Raw genomic sequence first — 21,199 nt, 5'->3', positions numbered from 1 at the left:
CCCGACTAGTTTCGAACCCATACGGGGTCCTTTTTCAAGTCGAGTCCGTGTTCATAACTTCATAAGCAAAACATGTAATAAGACTTGTCCTGATCGCCTGACTCACTCATCAATGCCCAGCCCAAACGCTTGGACGTAGAAAGCTGAAATTTTAAACAAAGACTTTCTTTATAGTTTAAAAGATTATTCTTTTTTTTATAATATTCTATAATAATATATTATTCTTTATGATGTAGAATTAGGCTGATTGTTTCGGCTTTTTATTGATTTTTGCCTAGATTTTTTTTCCTTTTTTTTAAAGATTTTTTTAGATTTATTTATTTTTATTATTTCAATTAAATAACTTCATATAGAAGAACAACATGTTCTTAAATTTTTAATAATAATGTGGTTTTTAGGTTGGTATTATAGACACTACGGGTGCCAAATTAGATGCCTGCAACATTTATCCAAACTTCCATAACAATAATGATCCAGCGGCTAGCCTATTGACTAATCTACTAATGAAACACAGGTATCTGTACTTGAACAAATGTTATATATCCTGATTGTGTTTGATGGATCTCTAAAATTTTGTTCCCTAGTATTTTTTTTCAATTTTAGAGGATAATTTAATTAGTTCTTCTCTCATAACGAAAAATTTACTTCCATAGAACTTACATAGTTTTATATTTTTTGTTTCTTCAGAAGGTACAGTAGCCAGCTAGAAATATTGTACATCAACCTTTAGAAAGAGATACCTAGCGGTTTCGTGTAGCGCTGTTTCTGTTGTTTAGACCGACAAAACGTTATGTCTGTGTGGACTCCATATTTTTTTTCCCCCTTAGGGGTTGAATTTTCAAAAATTCTTCTTTAGCGGACGTCTACTCAGCTTCCTAACTCAATAATTCGTATATGATCGCCAAACAAGTAGTCCAAAACAAAGCAGTTTGCTGAGGTCATAGACTAGGTAAAGATTAAATACACAAGCGCAGCCGAGATCTGTTTTTGTACAACACAATGCCTTGTATTCAGATTGGAGTTGGACTATTTATTTTGCGCATACTTAACTCTTTACGAGGTATGTTACCTATGTCGTGTTTAGGGTGGAACTCATCGGCCTGGGCAACGGCACAGCGTGCCGGCAAACTGAGACGTGGCTAAAGAAGCACCACATATCGGACAACATTCCAATCATTATCGTGCCTGAACAGGGCGCGTCCATCTACTCTATTAGTAAAGAAGCTCAAAAGGTAAATAAATTGAAACCGGGTGGTTTTTTTAACTTTAAATCAAGTATCTTTAGGTCCATTTTTAACCATATTTTTTTACAGGAACATCCAAATATGGATCCTAATTTAATATCAGCTTTATCGATTGCCAGAAGAGTTTTGGATCCTATGGGAGAACTAATAAAGGTCGGTATAAGTTATAAAGTGCGTATTCTTAAAACCAAAATACAGTAGCCGGCAGGAAATATTGTACGTCGACCTTTAGAAAGAGATTTTGGCTTTGTTGAGCATTGTCTCTGTCACTCATACCTGTGTGACGTTTTATCGGTCTCAACGACAGACAACGCTCTGCGAAACCGCTGTCTCTTTCTAAAGGTCGATGTACAATATTTCCTGCCGCGTACTGTACTTGTTTTTTAATTAATTTCTTAATTATGCACTGTATTAGTAATAAGAAAAATATTGTAAGGATAAAAATAAAGCTATTTTTATTTTTATTTATTATTTATTTATAACTGTACTTGTAAAAGAAAATGAATCAAAAATGGCAAATTGTGGGCAGTGAAAATTTTTTTATACAGGGAACTCACCTAGAACTTACTACATTTTACTTCTCAACTACAATTGCGTTTTAGGTAGATCCAAAAAATTTGGGCGTAGGCCTTTATCAACACGACATTCCGCCAAAAATGTTGGAAACCGCTCTCGATGGTACAGTGGAGAAAGTGGTCAGTCTAGTGGGAGTCGACCTTAACACAGCGTCTCAGGCCATGTTAAGGTACATTTTGATGCAATAATATGTTTAATACTATTAGTTAAACAGCAATTTCGCTTTTGTGATATTTACGTTTTTATCAGGATTTTTTTATAATGTTTTGAGGCAGCGTATACCATAGCTTAAAATGCTTGATAACCACCACTTCAACGAATATTTAAATAAGTATCATATTTCACGGCACGGGTCTCCTTTCAGAGTGAGAAGGCTTTGGCCATACTACGCTTGCCATGTGTGGATTGGTAGACTTCACACACCTTTGAGAACATTATGGAGAACTCTCAGGCATGCGGGTTTCCTCACGATTTTTTATCATAATATTTATCTAATGCCAAATTGAGTTTTAAATGGATGAAAATTGGCAGTCAGCGGGACTGCCGACAGATGTAAAAACTTAAAAGTTAAAACTATTTGAAAAGGAGCTATTAGGAGGTACTGCAACTACCGAAAGCATTTGATGCAAGTGTCAAGTATAGTACGCGACAGGTTGAGATGGAAATCGGGGTTTTTTTAATTGTCCCAATTTCAGGCGGATATCTGGACTAAACGAAGGCAGAGCCAAAAAGATAATAGCGTATCGTCAAGACAATGGTGGTTTCAAGTCGAGAGCGGAGATATTGAAAGTGGCGGGAATAGGGAAGATCACATATCAGCAGTGCGCCGGCTTCCTCAAGGTGTTGGGCGGCTCCGAGCCTCTGGACACTACTATAATACACCCAGAGAGCTATGCTGTTGCTAAATCGTAAGTATTTATCACTAGCGGATACCCGGTGTGTGATTTCTTAAACTATTCTGAAGAAAATATATAAAAACTAGACGTTATACTTTGACGTAAGATTTTCTACGCGTTTATTACCTTTTATCTTGTGTTATCTCCTAAAGCCACCATAATCCAAATAAACGTTCCTCCCAGTGTTAAGGACAATACGCAGGTAAACTTTCAGCTTTTATAAAATAACGAAGGTCTGGCACGCGCTGGCTCTCCCTATTACGAGGATTGATGTTCGTTATCTTACCTTTCAAAATCAATCAAAATTCATTTGTCTAATTGGACATAAAATTTTCTGAAAAACGTTCCAACCAAAACAATTTTGTTTTCGAAATCAAAGACTTGAACTAGACGTGCGCAGATAGTGTGTAAAAGTTTAGGAAAATGTAGCAGCCCTACAAAAACTTTTTTCATTTTTAGCTTCGCCAAAAAGATCGGCGTCAACATAAAGGAGCTAATCCAACCACATTTCCCTCAGCAAGTCGAAATTAAAACATCGAATATCGACAATTTTTCTATGAGCAAGGATTTAGATACCGATGTCAGTACTCTAGAGCTAATAATAAACGCGTTCAAACAAAAAGCGTATGAAGATAACATGATTATCTTCTGTCGACCTGTTTACTCTATGACGGTGCAAGCTAGCGAGCAGCTGGAAAAGGGAATGTCATTGACAGGTAATTTACCTCTGCTTTATGTAAACCTAGAAAAATCCCGCGATTTCGTCCGCGTTAAATGTGCATGCGTTACTGTGTTCCTGAAAAAATGATGATGAAAAACGCACTAAAATCCTTCCAATTTTGGGAGTTAAAAGTACACTTTTAGTTCGCGACAGGTCGGGTAATCGGGGTGGGGACGCCCCGCACACCCCCTACCCGCGGGGCGTCCCCCCGCCTCATACTCCGATTGCCATCTCGACCTGTCCTGTACTATAGGTATCCTTCGTATTTACGAAGTAATACGTATAAATGTACACATAAGTCAGCAACATTTTTGACATGTACACCGATTTCACGGAGATTTCTGAACCGATAAGAAATGTTTTTCAAGTTTTTTCTCTTTTGAAGTAACTTAAAATAGTAGATTGTTCAACAAGGGACTAAAACGAGCCATGTCATACGAGGACTATAGGATCGAGTATAAATGAGTTTTAGTCCGTAGTTAAACACTTTACTTTTCACTTTGATTGCGAGGAAATGAAACGGATACGCCAACGACTTGTGGGTGAGCTCACTTATACTTCATTACTTATGTTCTAGCCATACATCGATAAATCACCCACTGTGGAGGTACAATGTCAGAGGCCCTTTAAACAAGCCCCCAAATATGTAGAACGATAATAATTATATTAAGTACCTCCCACTGCGCAAGTTCAAGGTCGGAGACCTTTTGACGTGACACCAACTGTAGCTTACATGAATAAAGTACTAGGAGAGCATAGGAGGATAGGCTTTAGGCACTATAGAAATTTCCGTACAATACTTTTACGCCCAAGATCATAAAAAAGTTTTAAGTTCACTTACACTCTGCAAAGAAGAACTTCATGTTAATGTTATTATTGTTTTAGGTGTTGTACGAAACGTAGTCCCATTCGGCTGTTTCGTCGATTGCGGCGTGGGCGACAACGGCCTCATACATACAAGCAATTTGGGCAACGCTAATCTGAAGCTGGGCGACCGGGTCGCTGTTACAATAATAACCACCCCTAGACCAAAGAAACTGCAGTTGAAACTCGACAAAATACTTGACTGATATTGTTATTGCGCTGTGATTTTCACTAGTAAGTGTAATTTTTTAAGAAATCTTGTTGATTTTAGTGATATTAATTGATAAGTTACAGTTAAAGCCATGAAAATAAATGTGATTGAATGATTTTCTGTTTATTTGTAGAGATGATTTTAACCCTTGAAGCGTAACTTTGAATTCATCAAGGATGACTGCTGTGTGTGTTTACTGTATAAAATTAAGCATTTTTCAAGATTTAGACTACATCACCAGTGAGATCTAGTTATTCTATAATATAAAAAAATGAATCACCAAATGTGTTGGTCATCGCAAATCTCGACAACCGCTGAACCGATTTCGCTAATTCTTTTTTATAATATTCCTTGAAGTACGAGGAAGGTTCTTACGGAGAGTAAAATTTAATTCAACCTCCCCTCAATTTTCTAAACTCCACCCGAGCGAAGCCGGGGCGGTTCAGCTAGTTGTTCATAAATTTAACCCAACGCAAGCGGCCAACGACCAAGATTGACCGCCGCGGCCAGTGAGATCAAGCGCGACACATACGCGGCCAGAACTGAAATGAACAGAATTTTCGACCGCTCCATTGGCCGCCGAGAACCGCCTGGCCGTTGACGGCCAAGCCGCCGCCGTGGCCTGGCTAACTAGTGCGCATGTACTCTTAGATGTATGTTAGAATATATTTTAGAAAAAGTGACCATCGAGTTCTTTGGTTCTTCTCAATAGGAAGATATACCATAGGAACCAGTGGTAGATTCATCGGACTATTCGAAAACTCTGGAAAAATGTATGTAGATATAGGCCGTACAAAATGACTCCTCACGCGCCATTTTAACTGTATGAGTCATGTCAAAAGACGTACGGTTCACCTTTTAAATAAGGACTAAAATCGTACTTTACATAAAATGGCGCGTGAGGAGTTAGATTTTACGCGTTATATATTGCATCCCATGACTACAATATGACACCAATGTTGCCTCACAAAAGAAGGGTTGTTTTTTTTATATATTATTATGAGCATCAACGCTCAGATTGAACAGGGCGTCAAATTAGAATTCACAAAAAAAAACTACGAAAATAGTTTTATTTAACTTTATTTAACTAATACCATTAATTGATGAGAAATTAAAATGAAAATTATTCCGCCTCCAAAATAGTAAACTCGTGTCTGCTGTTGAGGTTGTAAACGCTGAACATAGCCTTATTGACAATGGCGTCACATATTCCGGACGTTACTCTATATAGAACCAAATAAATAATAAATTAGATGTAATAACTTTAAAAATTTGAAGTTTAAAGACCCACCCACTTACTCTAACTGCAGTCTTAGGTTCAACACATCCCAGAAATTCACATGACATATGTTACAACCATAGATCTATGAATACTGTTACAACATAATATATTGCATTATGCTGAGACCATGGGCCACACGTTTTGAGATGAATATCTTCACAATGCATAGGTACTATATCAATTGAGATTGTTCGGAATTGGAAGTTGAAGTTTTCAATCCTAAAGAGCGAATCTCGTAAGCATAGCCTACCCATAAGTTCATAATAACCTCACTTACCGTCTGCTTAATTTCGACTTCATATCGCTCTCGATGACTTTAACCAATTGATCATGTGTTGGAATATCTTCCTTCGCATAATACTCTAAATGGAACCTGAACATCTTGCTGTGCAACGCGTCCCTAAAATATAACTAGGTACTAAAGTGGGATAGGAATATGGATATTACCACCTTCCCATATTTACCATTATTCATAAAAAAGTGTTATCATATAAAAATTCTATATGATACCTATATACGGATATTTTTGCGGTGGGCAAGGACTTTTTTATAATATATTTCTAAACCATCGCACCTAAATGTTCCCCCTAACATTCAATGTTATTATCGTGCATTTCACAGAAATTTAAAAAATTTAAAATACAAAAAGATTTGGATTAGTAAAATTGAGTAATCAAAGTATACCACAGCAAAGCGTCTATAATCTTTGATATATCCGTCGTCGTCATGTTATTGCCTGCAGAGCTTGCTAGATTTCCGTAAAAATTTACATCTGAAGACAAAAGATCGTATGGCGGTGTCTGTAAATTAGAAAATAGATTTGAATATGCATAGTTTTTAGTTATTTTAAATAACTACCCTCATTAACTACATTTCATTCATTTCAATATAGTTTCGTACCAAAATATTATAATTGGATTAGATACAAAGTAACTAGTCACAGCCAAAACCTATTTCAGTCAATTTAGAAAATAGTATTTCCCATCGTAATTAGCATTAACGGTACTTCAGAGGTAGCAAAGGCCAGAGACCAAGCGCTCTGCGTTACATTTGAGAAAAGTCATAGAAAAGGATAATAACCTGCTCCCACATTTGCTTCAACAGCATTCTGGGATATCCATCGCGTTGGCCCCTTGTTGATATTGATACAGTCATTGCAAGATACGATGGCTGTGGTTTCTTTATGTCCAAAACATACGGTGGACAGTCGTTTATATCCTACAAAATTAAATTAACAACAGTGCCTTGATTCTTTCACACAGGTGGGAAATATCAGGATCTGGAGTCATTCCGCGCTTTAGCGAAGTTCCGGTTGATAATTTTATAGCTTCGTTTAAGATCTCATGCAACAAGAGTATGAGCTCAGAAATAATTAACGCATTTGGATAAATAATTTGGGCCAAATTTCACTTCCTAAATACGCTTTTTCCTATTGTTTCTTTTGTTCTATGCGTTTTTAAGTTGTTCAAAGTATGGTCCACAAAGGTTCTGGTACTTAATTGTTGTAACAAAGTACACGTGGATACGTACTGGATGAAACATGCCATCCTCCGTTATAATAAACTCTTGGTTGCATTTTTCTGTTTTAGCTCTTCGCAAAATTTCGTTTTTGTGGTAACGCCTTCTTTCGGTCAAATCGAGAATTTCGCATGCCACAGTCGTCCTGTAAAATATTTTAAAGTGGATAAAAGTTGTAGAACTTGTGAGATTACCAAAATCACCGGACCTGACATGCTGGTGTTGACCGTGTAGTTCGCGACTTGATTTAGATCAAAATTCGTTGAGTGGTGTGACAAAAGTGTCTGGCCTGTAAAAAATTGCGACAAATTCCTTCCGCGTATTGTGAATATGTAGATTTTTAAATATAAGACTATTAAAGCCCTTTCATATGATATCCAACTTGGTATAGTTATCTTACTTTAAAAATTGAAAATATTAGATAATTATTTGTTCATGAACATATTTTCTTTGTGATGTAACCACAAATTAACGATTTTCAAATTTTTCCCCTTACGTGTGCTACCTGCCAAATTTCATGATTCTAGGTAAACGGGAAGCACCCTATTGGTTTCTTGACAGACACGACAGACAGACAGAAAACGAAGTGATCCTATAAGTGTTCCTTTTTCATTTTGAGATACGGAACCCTAAAAAAATTAAACTCACGTAAAAGTGGCAGGTTCTTGTAAAGTATAAACGGTCATAGTGATCCACTCTGTACTTTTAGGCTGGATGACTCCCCACCATGGCGTCATTACTATGTTGACTAAGTTCGGGATTCTTTCACTAGAAAAGATATGATTAAGGAAATTATCATGAAAACAATCCTGTCGATAGTTGAGCAAGAATGGTCAAAGCAAAGCAAAAATAAAATTTTGATAGCCAAGTATCAACCTAACACACTAAGCAGACATTTTTTGAACTAAGCAATAAAAGACCAAAGCAGTAATCCTGTTAATGCCTGAGAAAGAAAGCCAACATATGTGCACTAAGCATACGGCCGCGTCGTCGTGTTGATAGCTAAGCAAGAAAAACCGGAAATTATTGAAAACTGTGCAAAATTAAACCTCAAAGCAAATCTTATTGGTTTTATTGTGCATAAATTAATGATTTTGAACGCAAAAATGTTATTATTAGCTGAGCAACAATAATCTTGGAACAAACAGCTGAAAGAGCTAAATGTGTGAATAAATAAATAAAATAAAATAAAATTATCTTTATTTTTCACACAATAATTTCACAAACAATAACAGCTGGGAACGATGATCCTGCAGAAGTTTACACTGTGTTGCAGTGATCATCGCCCTCCTCATACAATCTGACAATATGAGTGCGCGCGCGCGCGCGCGCGTGTGTGTGTGTGTGTGTGTGTGTATGTGTGGAAATGTTATAATATTATGTGAATTAGATTTAATCACAATGAATGTAAATGTAACCAGAATATTACGATACAGTGATTAAGTAGTCTAAAAAAAATAGAAGATTCGCACTTACGGTAGCCAAATAAATCTTAATACATGATCAGTGTCATTAGAAATAGCTATTATGTCTCTTGAAAGTGAATGCGTCAACATAATTGGTAAAGTCATGTGCTCCTTAGATAAAGAAACCTGATGGATAAAATGTAATGACAAAAATATTAAAAACACGAACAATAATGCCACTTTTTAAGTTTATCAATAGTCTTTGAAATATCCAGGATCATTGACATTTACCCTTTCATTAAAAGTTCTTTAATAATAATATTCCTTAATATTTGAAAAGGTGAAAGTAAAACTTACAACATTATGTCTATACGCAGACCTGATGATTCTTTCTATATACAATGGTATATCAAGCCTCGTTTCAATACAATTTGGAAGACCACCTTGCCCTTTAACTAGGATCTTAACTATGTCATATCCAAAAGAACAATAGAACACCACCTGAAATATTCAGCATTTATTTCACTCTTCTTTTATTTTGTGAAATGCATTTTGTTGGCATGGAAGACAGTGAAAATATTATTTTGGCCTTTGCCAAATTCAAGGGAAATCTCCTACTCTCATGTTTGGAGGCTCCCGATATCTCCAAGAAATACATTAGATTAATCTCAATTCTCAAGCAAAACAATGTCGGAGTAACAAATCCAAAATGGATTTCCACGTTATCTCCACATAATAATAAAAAAACAAACGACTAACCTCATAATCAATCATTTCCGTGGGCATAAAAGCGAAAGGTATAGCCAATTTATCATTTGGTGGTACTTCTGCAAAGTATTGCAGACATCGCATGACCGTGTCTGATGTTATATTGCTGCCGCGGAGAAGACGCCATGTCGTAAAGACATCTGTAGGATTGTAGAGCCAGACGATCTAGTAAAGTAAAAGTAAGTTAATCTCCTGATATGAGCATAATAGACCGATTTTTCTGCTTATTTTAGCATAACTTTAAGATCATAGCTGCATCCATCAGTGATTTTCTCGACTAACATTTTGGATGATGTACCTATTTTCCTTTCGTCCCTTATCCATTTGTAGAACTTGTCACAACACCGCAGTCGTTGTCATGTGAGGGTGAAAACAGAATAATGGAACTGCACTTACCCGTATTACCGGATCGAGATTATTAATAGGCACTCTTCCACAATCCATCACTGTAAGATACTCTTTTACACTCACTAGCCTATGTAAAGGAACGAGGATGCCTTTTGAGTTTACATGGGCGTAAATATTAATGAAAACGTTCAGTGTCCTATGGTTAGGCATTGTCATCACAAAGCAAAGAGTGTTTCGGCCTTCAGATGTGTACTTCAGTTTTAAGTGTAACAATACTGGATTGTCAGGCTGAAAAACCCCAAATGATTTCATTACCAAATTTTAAAATAGGTTTTCGGTTACTTTTTCAGTCTTTTACTTTTCCAAAGTTTATATTGTACCCAATTAAGAAACTTGGAAAGAGAAATCTCATCAATATAATAATATTGTGTCTGTCAATAATTATATCCGATGGCCTTACCATATGTATTGACTTTACCGTTGGTAATATTATAATGGTTAAGATGTATGAAAACTTACTGTAACTATTCCATTCATTGGAACCACTTCTACCAAAGGTCTGTGAACACAGTTATGACGCATCTCATAAGTTGAAATACCAGTTTGAACTTCAACCATTTCGCAATCGCAGATCTTTTCTCTTCGAAAATTGAACGGAACTGGTAAAGCATAAACACAGCCCAATATTAGCATCAGTTCTACGTCCCTGGGTCGAACACAAAGGTCTGGTGCGTGGAGGTTGACATTCAAAGGCTTGTTGGGTCGACATTCTTCAAGAGCTCTATTGAACCTGACAACATCATATTTATAAAATTCCATTTCTTTAGAAAATTTAAGAAATTGCTAAAAATTCTTACTTACTCTTCAACGTTGATCATATTCCAGACGCAATGATTACTTAAAATAATAGGGCATCTAACTGATATCGTACGTTTAACCTGTAGGAAATAAAAATATTAACATTTAAGCAAATCTGAGAACTTAATAAATGAAGTAACATGTTACCTCATCCCTAGAAATTCGGTAGTATTTAAGCGTGAGTCTTCATATGGCAGTTTCGACATTTATACGAAACCGAATGCAGCAGAAATATACGAGACTCACAATTCAAAAAATTACGTTCGTCTGGCCTCATGCTTGCCTTCTAAGCAAGTCATTTTCAGTAAAACTTACACCTTCACAGTTCATAATATATGTACCTATGCGCAATACCTTGATCGTTGGGTATATCCCGTCATACCAGATGATGCATATAGTCTTATTGATCGGCTGCATCTCTTCCACCTCGTCGTACTCCGTACGAAAGAGCACAGTGTATTTGATGTCTATTTGACGTGAACCCGCTCCATCTGCTGTTACCGTCATATTCACTTCGCAGTGGTTAGATGGTTTCAAACTGTTCTGTACAAATTTTTTTTTTTACTAAATAGGCAATAGGCATCCGCTTGACTGCTCTCACACCAAAGTAGGTGATGATGCAGACTAATAGAGCGCGATTGCCTAAAAGTTACCTGCTTATTCGCTTTTCTTTTGAAGGTGCCAGTATTTTAATTGGCTGGGAAACCGGAAGTCAATTCGATATTCTAGCAGTGCGTATTAGAAACGAGAAAGCAAAGCGACACTAAGGCTGAGATCTATAGAGCGCACTTTGACTTAGCTTATAAGTCTGAGCCCAGCTTCAGTTAAAACGAGACAGATTCATGCCAGTAACATAATGCTGCGTTTTAACAATGTCTTAAGTCAGAGCAAAGTCAAAGTACGCTCTATAGATCTCAGCCTTAGTCGTGGATTCTGTCGAATTTCGACTACGTAGGGGTACGAATTTATTATATCGTGAATTTGTATGGTAAATCCCAGGATCTACACTGATGTCTATTATTGCAATAATTATTCTCATGAATGGGTCTCTTTATGGGCAAAGTGGAAACAGAAATTGAGTTCAATTTTATTGGAAACCCTAGACTTTCCTTTCTTTGTCATTACTGTAAAATTTATTAGGGGTGATTCATCCCCTATTAGTTTACTTACGACAGAGGAATCGATATCAAATTTGTCTCCACTAAAATCATCTCCCATGCCGTTAATAAGATGATACAATTTCGATGTGAAAAAACAGGATCCATAGTTGTAAAGTGTAACCGGGATTGTGACACTTTCACCCACTGCGGTGTCGTGAATGTTTAGTCTTTTTGGCAATACCTGGAAATTAGTGATACGCGAAAAATATGTATAGTCCACGACAAGTTGAGATGGCAATCGGGGTATGAGGTGGGGGGACGCCCCGCACACCCGCAGTTACCCGTGCTCGCCCGCATTGGGGGCTGTGCGGGGCGCTACCTACCCGATTCCCATCCAGATCTGTCGCATACTATACCAACCTATATGCACCAAAATTATCTTTAAAAAGCAAAATATCAATTAAATTAGAAATTGCACATTATTTACTAGAAAACGTAGCAATTTAGCATTATTCGAGAGATTTCTTCGAGTTTCATCCGACTTATATGACCTATAATCGAAAAATGTTAAAAATTACCTTTAGGTTCGGCAGTTCCGAAAATCCAACTATATTAATAAATACTTCTGTAGGTTCTCCAACAGGTCTACAAAAAGTAAGGTTAGACAAAAAGATTAATAATTTCGTTGTATTTGAGATCTACCAATAGGTACTAGGTTATGGTCGCGACTTTGTCCGCGTGGACTACACAAATTTTAATCTCCTGTTTTACCCCCTTAAGGGTTGAATTTTCAAAAATCGTTTCTTACCGGATGTCTACGTCATAATAGCTATCTGCTTTCCAAATTTCAGCCGGATCCATCCAGTAGTTCGGGCTGTCCGTTAATAGATCAGTCAATCAGTCAGCTTTTCCTTTTATATATTATTTAGATAACAGAATCGGAGTAGTAATTAACTAAGCAGATTTGCTTACTTTCCATCAATCAAACAGATACATGAACAAGTGACGGTTGTCTCGTACACTTTATCAGCTTCTCGAGGGAAGAACCACCAGTGAAATTTAACTATTTCCTTCGGCGGCAATATTATAACCCCATTGTCATCAGCACCAAGCCACGTCACGTTGCTTATGACTCTCATACTGGAATTTAATGTTAAAAATCAAATCTAATACATATTTATTCCTCTAACTTCATAATTTTTTATAACCAAGTCATCCTGATGAGAAAAAAGAAATGCCAGAAAGATGCTCAGTTGTTCTACGGTGCCCTGGGCGGACGTTTTGCGGAGCAATCAGGTATTTGACAGCTAGTAAATTCAATAACTTTTTATCAAACATCAAAACGCGCGAGATTCTATCAAATACCGGTATGTGACGTCACAATCATTTGACTTTTTTTAGTTTAATCGATAATTTAAAATGGTTATCACTCATAAACCTAACAAAGGACGAGGATTTTACGTAATTTGGAAGACCCTCTATTTAATAAACACTGAAAAACAATTTATTTTTGACATAGTCAAAAACCGTATTGCCGGATCCAACAACAGTAAGAAACTGTCCACTTTTAGAACTTAACACTAATTTCATGCCATCACTGCACTTCTGATAATAAGCATCTTATTGACAATCGAAATTTCAAATTTCGTAGCGCAACTTGCTAAAGTGGCATCACTGATGGTATGCCACTGTAGCAAGTATTCCCAACGGGATCTATGCGATGCCGTGGCCGTAATAGAACTCGTACCTACATCTGTTTCTGACGTACAAAAAGCTTACAATGACTTATACCTAATGCTTAAAGACAAATACTAACTGTGTTTCCATCCTAGTGAGATTGTGCATATAAGCTGTGCAGTAGTTCGTGCAACCAGTAATGGTGGGCTGGAACTCGAACATGGCGTGTGCGCCCGGGTTGTAGCCGTGCGACATCATCTCCACCTGGCTGATCTCTGCGTTGCCACAGAAGGTAATACGAACCTGGATGAATTGCCCGATTTAATATCGATATGTCATAATATATAACTTACTTTATGGAGAACTCTTTGACATACCGGTTTCCTCGCGATGTTTTCCTTCACCGTTAAAGCGAGTGATATTTAATTGCTTAAAACGCACATAACTCCGAAAACCATTATCTGAGAGTTTTCCATAATGTTTTCAAAGGTGCGTATAAAGTCTGCTAATCCGCCCTTGGCCAGCGTGGTAAACGCTGAACTTCCTGATTCTGAGAGGAGACCCTGCTCAGCAGTTAGCCAGCTGTAAGTTGATGATGATACATAACATGAATATCAAGTTGATGTAATATATCCTGATTCTAGGATAATCTTTTAGGGTTGCGTAGTTAAAGTTACTGAAAATCTAACTGGCCAACTATGGAGTTTTCAGATGAGCTTGGCTAGTTGGCTGACATAAAAAACCCTTATAATTGCTCTGCTTCTACTTGGAATTTCCATTTCATGTCCAATGATGATGTTAAAAGCGTTTCTAAAGTAACTAAAAAGTAAGTGCTTGCATTTCTTCAACTTACTTTGTGTACTTTGTTAATAATAAGGTCCCAATTCTCGATATATTCTCCGAAAACTTTTGCCTCCAAAGCTACGGTTATTATTTGCCATCCTCGCCCTTGTACGATACCACACATGGGCATTGCGACAAATTTCCTAAAAAAATATCATTCAAAATTACGAGCTCGCAGCAAAGGCTGAAATAAAAAGCGTCCAATATAATACTTAATACTTATAAACATTACTGTACTTAAATGAAAATTATTCAGTTTAGTTAGTGCTTGTCCACGTACTACGCGCGGGTGCGGTGCCAGCCAGGTAACTGCTGGTCCCTTTTGGATACGTCCGAGGGGAAGAGCAGTATTCGGACCGGGGGGGAACCTCGTGAGTGGATTCCCGGTGGAGGATCCGTCTCGGTGGACGTCGCTAGCTGGGTCTGGTATGAAGTCAATGTATGTGAAGTCGGGCGAGCATAATAAAAGAAACTAGAAATTAAAGCGTGAAGCTCGGGAGACTTCAACATACACGTGTAGAAACAAAAGTCGGTTTTTTTTAATATTTTTTGTACGTGAACACTTAGCCATAATATGTTTGATATTTCGTGACCGCAGCCGCCACCACACCCGCGAGTTGATGTCAACTAGCACTTTTGTTAGGCTTTAGATACGTTATTAGCGTTTTGAGAACCAAAACTTTTAGTTCTTACGTGTTGTATGGTGCTTGTAATTTGAAATGCATGGGTATATCCAATTTATTGGATAACATGAAGTTTGTAAACGTTGTTCTAGCCGGTACCGTTGGTGGTAAAACAACCTGAAATGAATATCATTTTTGCATCCTCTCGCTCAAATACCATAGCAATTTGAAGAGGAAGTTTGGGCCACATCTCATGATAAAACAATTAAGCCTCAATAGCTCAACGGGTAAAGGAGTGGACGGAAAACCGAAAAGGTCGGTGGTTCAAACCCCGCCCGTTGCACTATTGTCGTACCTACTTCTAGCACAAGCTTAACGCTTAGTTGGATAGGAAAGGGGAATATTAGTCATTTAACATGGCTAATATTCTTTTAAAAAAAAATCGCAAGATTAAACTAGGTGTTAACATTATAAAGGAACCTCCTCTGTACAAAATTTGCAGCTTTCTAGGCTAAGATTGTCAAAAGAGGGTCCCAGCAGGGTTTGGGCTAGGCGTTGATAAGTAAGTCTGAGTTAGGATTCTATCTCTATATTATTTATATATGCAAATATTTTTGTTTAGTTACCAACCAAAAGTCATAGTTGTTCCTTCTAAATCCGAATCAATATCTTTAAAAACATTTAAAGTGTAGTAGGTATCTAAATATATAAAAGGAAAAGGTGACTGACTGACTGACTGACTGACTGACTGATATATCAAAGCACAGCCCAAACTACTGGACGGATCGGGCTGAAATTTGGCATGCAGATAGCTATTAAGACGTAGGTATCCGCTAAGAAAGGATTTTTGAAAATTCAACCCCTAAGGGGGTGAAATGTGGGTTTGAAATTTGTGTAGTCCACGCGGACCAAGTCGCGAGCATAAGCTAGTTTAAAATATTCTCGATTAAACCTCAGTAGGGCAATCCCATTCCGTTTTCCATACAGAACAAGGTAGCCACGTGTTACCAACACAGGGAATCCTGAACCAAGTGTGTTTAATTTTAGGTACACTTGATAGATTGTTCGTGCCATATTTTTTGTACTGAAAATCCCCGCATAGCAAGTATCCATAAACTTCGTTGTCAACCTTCGGCCTAGAATCAGATATTATAATTTGTTTCTGCCTCCCTTTGCGTTATATCCCTAATTGCTAAAAAAATATATAAGTCGCACATTGAAAACAAAATCGCACTGCCAAAAATTGACAGTAGAAGTTACAAAGTTAATCTGTAATCTGGTACCTATATCCGTTATAAGCAGCGGGGTCGTCTCCGTTGGGCATCTGCCAAGATGTGTACAGGTACGGGCCTTGAGACTTATCTTTGCCTGGGTGTTGCGCGGGGAAGAACGCTTCCCTGGTACTGAATGTTAAGCCTTGTGGTAAAACGCTACCACCAGGGCCCCACGCTGTGGGCGATAGGCTCACCGCCGTGCGCTGGGGTGTTGTCGAGTCCAGTAATATCCGTTATAAAGATCCAACATCTGTGTGTAGTACCCGGCAAACAACTTGGACCTGAAGCAGCGTAGTGGCGAATCCGGGAAGCGAAAGTCGACGTATCCACCAATCGCGTCAATACTCAAGTTGTTTGCCGGACACTGTAACTTCTATGACATTAGTGTCGCTATACACGCTTTATACTTTTAATCTTGGTAGCTAATTTATTATACAATTTAAATGATCATTGTAAAAAATGGAAAAAAAATTTGGATAGTTTTGTTTTCAATGCGCGAAATGATAAACAACAGCTTCATTTACCTGAATCTGATAGCGAATAATCTGGACTCATTTGGGGGAATAACGCATGCAATAGGATCAATTATGAATATGTTATCGGCATCTGTTTAAATAAAAGTATCTAAATTTTATCAAAATCCATGCAGTACTATTTATCTACTTAACTTCTAAGCTCATCATTTTTTACTCCAACGTAAAAATCCCGTTGGCACACATCTACGTTTGAAATATTTATCTTATAAGATAGACTTGCACTTGACGACAATAATGCCTGACAGAAAGTAATCATCATAATCATGATCAACCCATCGCCGACTTCCTACAGAGCACGGGTCTCCTCTCAGAGTGAGAAGGGTTTTAGCCATAGTCTACCACGCTGGCCATGTGCGTATTAGTAGACTTCATACACCTTTGAGAACAGTATGGAGAACTCTCAGGCATGCAGTGCAGGTTTCCTCACGATGTTTTCCTTCACCGTTAAAGTAAGTGATATTTAATTATTTTAAAACGCTCATAACTCCGAAAAGTTAAAAGTGCGTGCCCGGGATCGAACCCCCGACCTCCGATTAAAAGGCGGACGTCCTAATCGCTAGGCATCACAGCTTGAATGAATTGAAGTTTGAACCATGGAAGTGAAATATTACTAGGTAAAAATATTATATTCTGAAAACTGTTGAGTGCAAAAGCGAATCGTTGTATCGTCGGATGGCAAAACTAAACTACTTATTAGTTTAGGGCTTAGGCTATTATCTATTTTGCTGTGAAAAATATAACTAAAACCAAAGAAAGCTAGAATTAAATATGTTTAACCTGGAATCCATTGTATACATCCATCGGCCATCTCGTGATTGGTGACGGACAAAGTCTGCGATATGTTCATCGTGACATCAGAAACGCTTCCCTTGCCGAAGTCTAAATACCTATCGAACACCGATGCTGATGGTATGTTACATAAACAGGTCAAACTGTTCTCCATCATGTGAGCTGATCGGCTTTTAAGTTTCCAATTCTTTTCGAACACATGATCCTGTATATTGTACATTGGATTTCCGGCCAGTACAACGGAAGCGATTACGTTAAGATATAATGGTTCCTGTTATAAATAAGTTGTTAAATTTTGATAAGTAATTTCTAACACTTTTGATCATTCAAAAGTAATAATAATATCTTAATATACTAATGTAAAAGAAGAAATAAAAATAAGAGCCTATATTATAAAAGACTTGATAGTTTGGAAGATAAAAGGAATATTAGAAATCCGAAAGTGCAGTGTTTGGTTGTTGGTTTGTCCTTCAACCACGACGCAACAGAGCAAAGGATTGACGTGATTCTTGTACGAATATGAAATTTAAGTAGTTAAAGATCTGGTTAGTGGCATAGGTTTTTATGCTTGGAAGTCACTGTTCCCACACAATGTTGAAAATCTAAATCCAAGCGGACAAATTCGCGGGCATCATCTAGTAGTAAGGTTATGACTTATAAGAAGTTATGGTTTGAAATATACTAAAATTGTTAACGGTTCGCACCTGGTGCAGGACTAAACAAACTAGTTCTGCTGTATAAACCCCGAGTGCTATTCCCGAGAACATGACTGTAGTGGTGATATTTTCAAATGCCCGAATCACACCACAGTTACCTTTGGATATCTATAAAACAGAACGAGGATTGCAAAATAAACACTTCGATGGCTATATATCTAAATATACAAAAGACTACTGACTGACTGATCTATCACCGCACAGTTCAAACTACTGGACGGATCGGGCTGAAATTTGGCATGCAGATAGGTAGCTATTATGACGTAGGCATTCGCTAAGAAAGGCTTTTTGAAAATTCAACCCCTAAGGGGCTGCAATAGTGGTTTGAAATTTGTGTAGTCCATGCGGAGGAAGTCGCGAGCATAAGCTAGTTAGCTATAAAAGCAATTAAACTTAGGTGTGATAGCCTAGTGCTTAAGACGTCGGCTTCCTCTTCAAGGAGTCTAGGGTCCGATCCCTGGCACGCACCTATTATTTTTCGGAGTTATGTGAGTTTTAATAAATATCACTTGCTTTATTTAACGGTAAAGGAAAACATTGTTAGGATACCTACATACCTGAGAATTCTCCATAATATTCTCAAAGGTGTGTGAATTCTTAAGTCCGCACTTTCCCAGCTGAAGCAAAAGCGCAGAAGATTCATGCAATGGATCGGCGAAGAGTTGGGATAATGAGGATGATAAATTAAACTTAGGTACTTGAAAAGATCCTTGTCCGCCAGTTGGAAGTAGCCACTGGTATGTTGCATCTACCCCGGATTTATTAATCATATTTATAACTTCCATTCTTTGCTCGCTAACATTTTTGCAAATTCTGAATACTAGTTTCTTCTTATTCAAAGTTACATCGGGTCCTAAAACATTGGACAAAAAAGACCAAATTGAGTTAATTTTTCTACTGAGAAACTAAATTCGAAAAAAAACAGTGCCAGATTGGCTAACGCGGTGTTATTAAACTTGGACTTAAATTGCTGTGTTCAGTACCTACCATTATTTTCCTTCATGGTGCTACGTACAATTGTTATCCTGATCAAGCATCTCCCTCCAACGTACCTATGCGTTTAGTTTGAAGGGCCTTACGCTACTTGAATCCAGCAACTTGTTTGATTTAGCACCTAGTGGATCTGCCAAAACTGCGCTTTCCGGTGAGAGGTCACCTACAGCACAGCACTGTTTGGGAGTCCTGCGTCTATTGGTTCTTCAAATTACCTACCTATGTGATCCGCCCATTGCCAATTCAGTTTGTTTGCACGCACTATAACTACGGATGCATTTACAGAGAGGATCCCAATTCTAATCCCCAAGATTAGTTTTGGAAGTAAGAATTGAAGGCAAAAGGTCTCCCAGGTCGCCAAAGACGCTAATGGTTGGACGATTTAGGGATGATTTGTGCCATCACGTGGCGGGCGCAGGCCGTGCCACGTTCAAGGCGCGGACGAGGCACAGATTCAAAACATCACGAACATTTTATGTGAAGCAGTTTTTGCTGCACCGTGCCGTGTCCGAAAACGGATGCCCACGGTGAAGCATGAACTGCTTAATATAAAATGTTTGTGATGTTTTGAATCTGTGCCTCGTCCGCGCCTCGTACGTCGTACGTGGCTTAGCCCGCGCCTGTCACGTGTTGGCATAAATCATCCCATAAGGGCGAAGACAGGGCTTAGTTACCCGAACTTAAAAGAGGCGGTTTTAGATCGAGAAGCTTTTCGTATGAAGATCGCCAAACTTCGTTTCGAAGAAGGCACGCAATGATGATGATAACTACGGAAATCCAAACAAATCAAATCAAAACACAAACAATATTACCAAAGCATTTTCCAGTAACGGTCAGTCTATAAACGTTACCAGCTGTATCATCAACCATGAAGTACTCTGTGTACGATTGACCAGCAATATTAGGTCGGAATACAATCTTCACTTCAGCCCAATCAAGAGATTCTACGGGGGTTGATGTAATTGACAGCTTGAACACATGGTCGATACTATTCAAAACGTATATCAACGATACTCGATATGTAAGACTACCCTGAAAAAAAATGCGATCTAGGCCGCAAGATTTCGTAAATCTGTCATTTACAAAGTAAGTAGGTATGGAAAGCCTTTGTCTCTTTCCCGTCTTTGATGACAGATATTTACGCATACCTACCTAGTTAAGATTAATTTGAAAGTTTTATTTATTTACTAGCTGATGCCCGCGACTTCGTCCGCGTGGATTTAGGTTTTTTAAAAATCCCATGGGAACTCTTTGTTTTTCTAGGATGAAAAGTAGCCTATGTCACTCTACAGGTCTTTAACTATATGTATTATCCATGCAAAAAAACACGTCAATCGGATGCTCCGTTGCGGCGTGATTGAAGAACAAACCAATAAAAACACACTTTCGCATTTATAATATGGGTAGTGATACCATCAGTGCTAGATTTACCTATTAATCTCTATGATATAAATAGGTATGGTGGCGCCATATCAAAAAGAAGTTAGGTAGATAGGTAGGTAATTACCTCCGACACATTTTGGATTGATATCCTTTTTTCAGCGACCGTATCAACAGGAATACAATCAAAAGAAACTATTTTATTTTCTGTTATACTCTCAACTGAAAAGTTCTCCATTTTGATACTTCTTATTCTAGCAAATTTCACATGCGTTAAATCTACTTGGTACAGCGCAAATATTTACCAAGCCACCATTCAGTTTCGATAGGTACCTACCTAACTAAAATACTATGGCAACAATAACTTAATAACTTGTATAATAATATATAATCATTTACTCAATATATCAAAAATTTAATCCCCGGCCGGAATTCAAATTTAACTGGCGTCCGACAAGGGGCAAGGCAACTGTCAGTTGTATGGCATAGACAAGAAAAGTTACAGATTAGATAGATTTTTAGGTCTGGAACACACATTATGTTGCGCTTCTTTTTCTTGACGGTGGCTGCGACCAC

General features: G+C 37.8%; 2 protein-coding genes across 2 annotated transcripts in view; one reads left to right on the top strand and one right to left on the bottom strand.

Annotated features, from left to right (window-relative positions):
* The window catches only part of LOC117996184 (S1 RNA-binding domain-containing protein 1-like), a 47,996-nt gene extending 43,371 nt beyond the window's left edge, over window positions 1-4,625 (top strand). Inside the window, exons 19-25 of the mRNA XM_069509673.1 lie at window positions 399-514; window positions 1,085-1,232; window positions 1,314-1,397; window positions 1,847-1,989; window positions 2,516-2,728; window positions 3,176-3,432; window positions 4,323-4,625. Of these exons, the coding sequence (XP_069365774.1) occupies window positions 399-514; window positions 1,085-1,232; window positions 1,314-1,397; window positions 1,847-1,989; window positions 2,516-2,728; window positions 3,176-3,432; window positions 4,323-4,507 (1,146 nt within the window). The 3' untranslated portion in view covers window positions 4,508-4,625. The remainder of the gene's footprint in view (window positions 1-398; window positions 515-1,084; window positions 1,233-1,313; window positions 1,398-1,846; window positions 1,990-2,515; window positions 2,729-3,175; window positions 3,433-4,322) is intronic.
* A 905-nt stretch (window positions 4,626-5,530) lies between these two features.
* On the bottom strand, window positions 5,531-20,868 carry LOC117996672 (cilia- and flagella-associated protein 65-like). Its single transcript, XM_034984796.2, has 26 exons — window positions 20,751-20,868; window positions 20,056-20,275; window positions 18,949-19,103; window positions 18,239-18,358; window positions 17,523-17,805; window positions 16,734-16,815; window positions 15,888-16,071; window positions 15,006-15,112; window positions 14,323-14,455; window positions 13,609-13,772; window positions 12,765-12,932; window positions 12,371-12,437; window positions 11,863-12,033; window positions 11,047-11,235; window positions 10,696-10,772; window positions 10,354-10,624; window positions 9,883-10,122; window positions 9,478-9,651; window positions 9,076-9,219; window positions 8,789-8,904; window positions 7,961-8,080; window positions 7,325-7,457; window positions 6,875-7,012; window positions 6,479-6,594; window positions 6,072-6,194; window positions 5,531-5,735 (listed from the first exon to the last, which is right to left on the bottom strand). Exons 1-26 carry the CDS (start codon window positions 20,859-20,861, stop codon window positions 5,636-5,638), a joined length of 3,906 nt encoding a protein of 1,301 aa, XP_034840687.1. The 5' UTR covers window positions 20,862-20,868; the 3' UTR covers window positions 5,531-5,635.
* Window positions 20,869-21,199: the final 331 nt, after the last annotated feature.

The sequence above is a fragment of the Maniola hyperantus genome, chromosome 3, assembly GCF_902806685.2.
Source record: "Maniola hyperantus chromosome 3, iAphHyp1.2, whole genome shotgun sequence".
Classification (NCBI taxonomy): Eukaryota; Metazoa; Arthropoda; class Insecta; order Lepidoptera; family Nymphalidae; genus Maniola; species Maniola hyperantus.
This window is presented reverse-complemented; position numbering and strand designations above follow the sequence as displayed.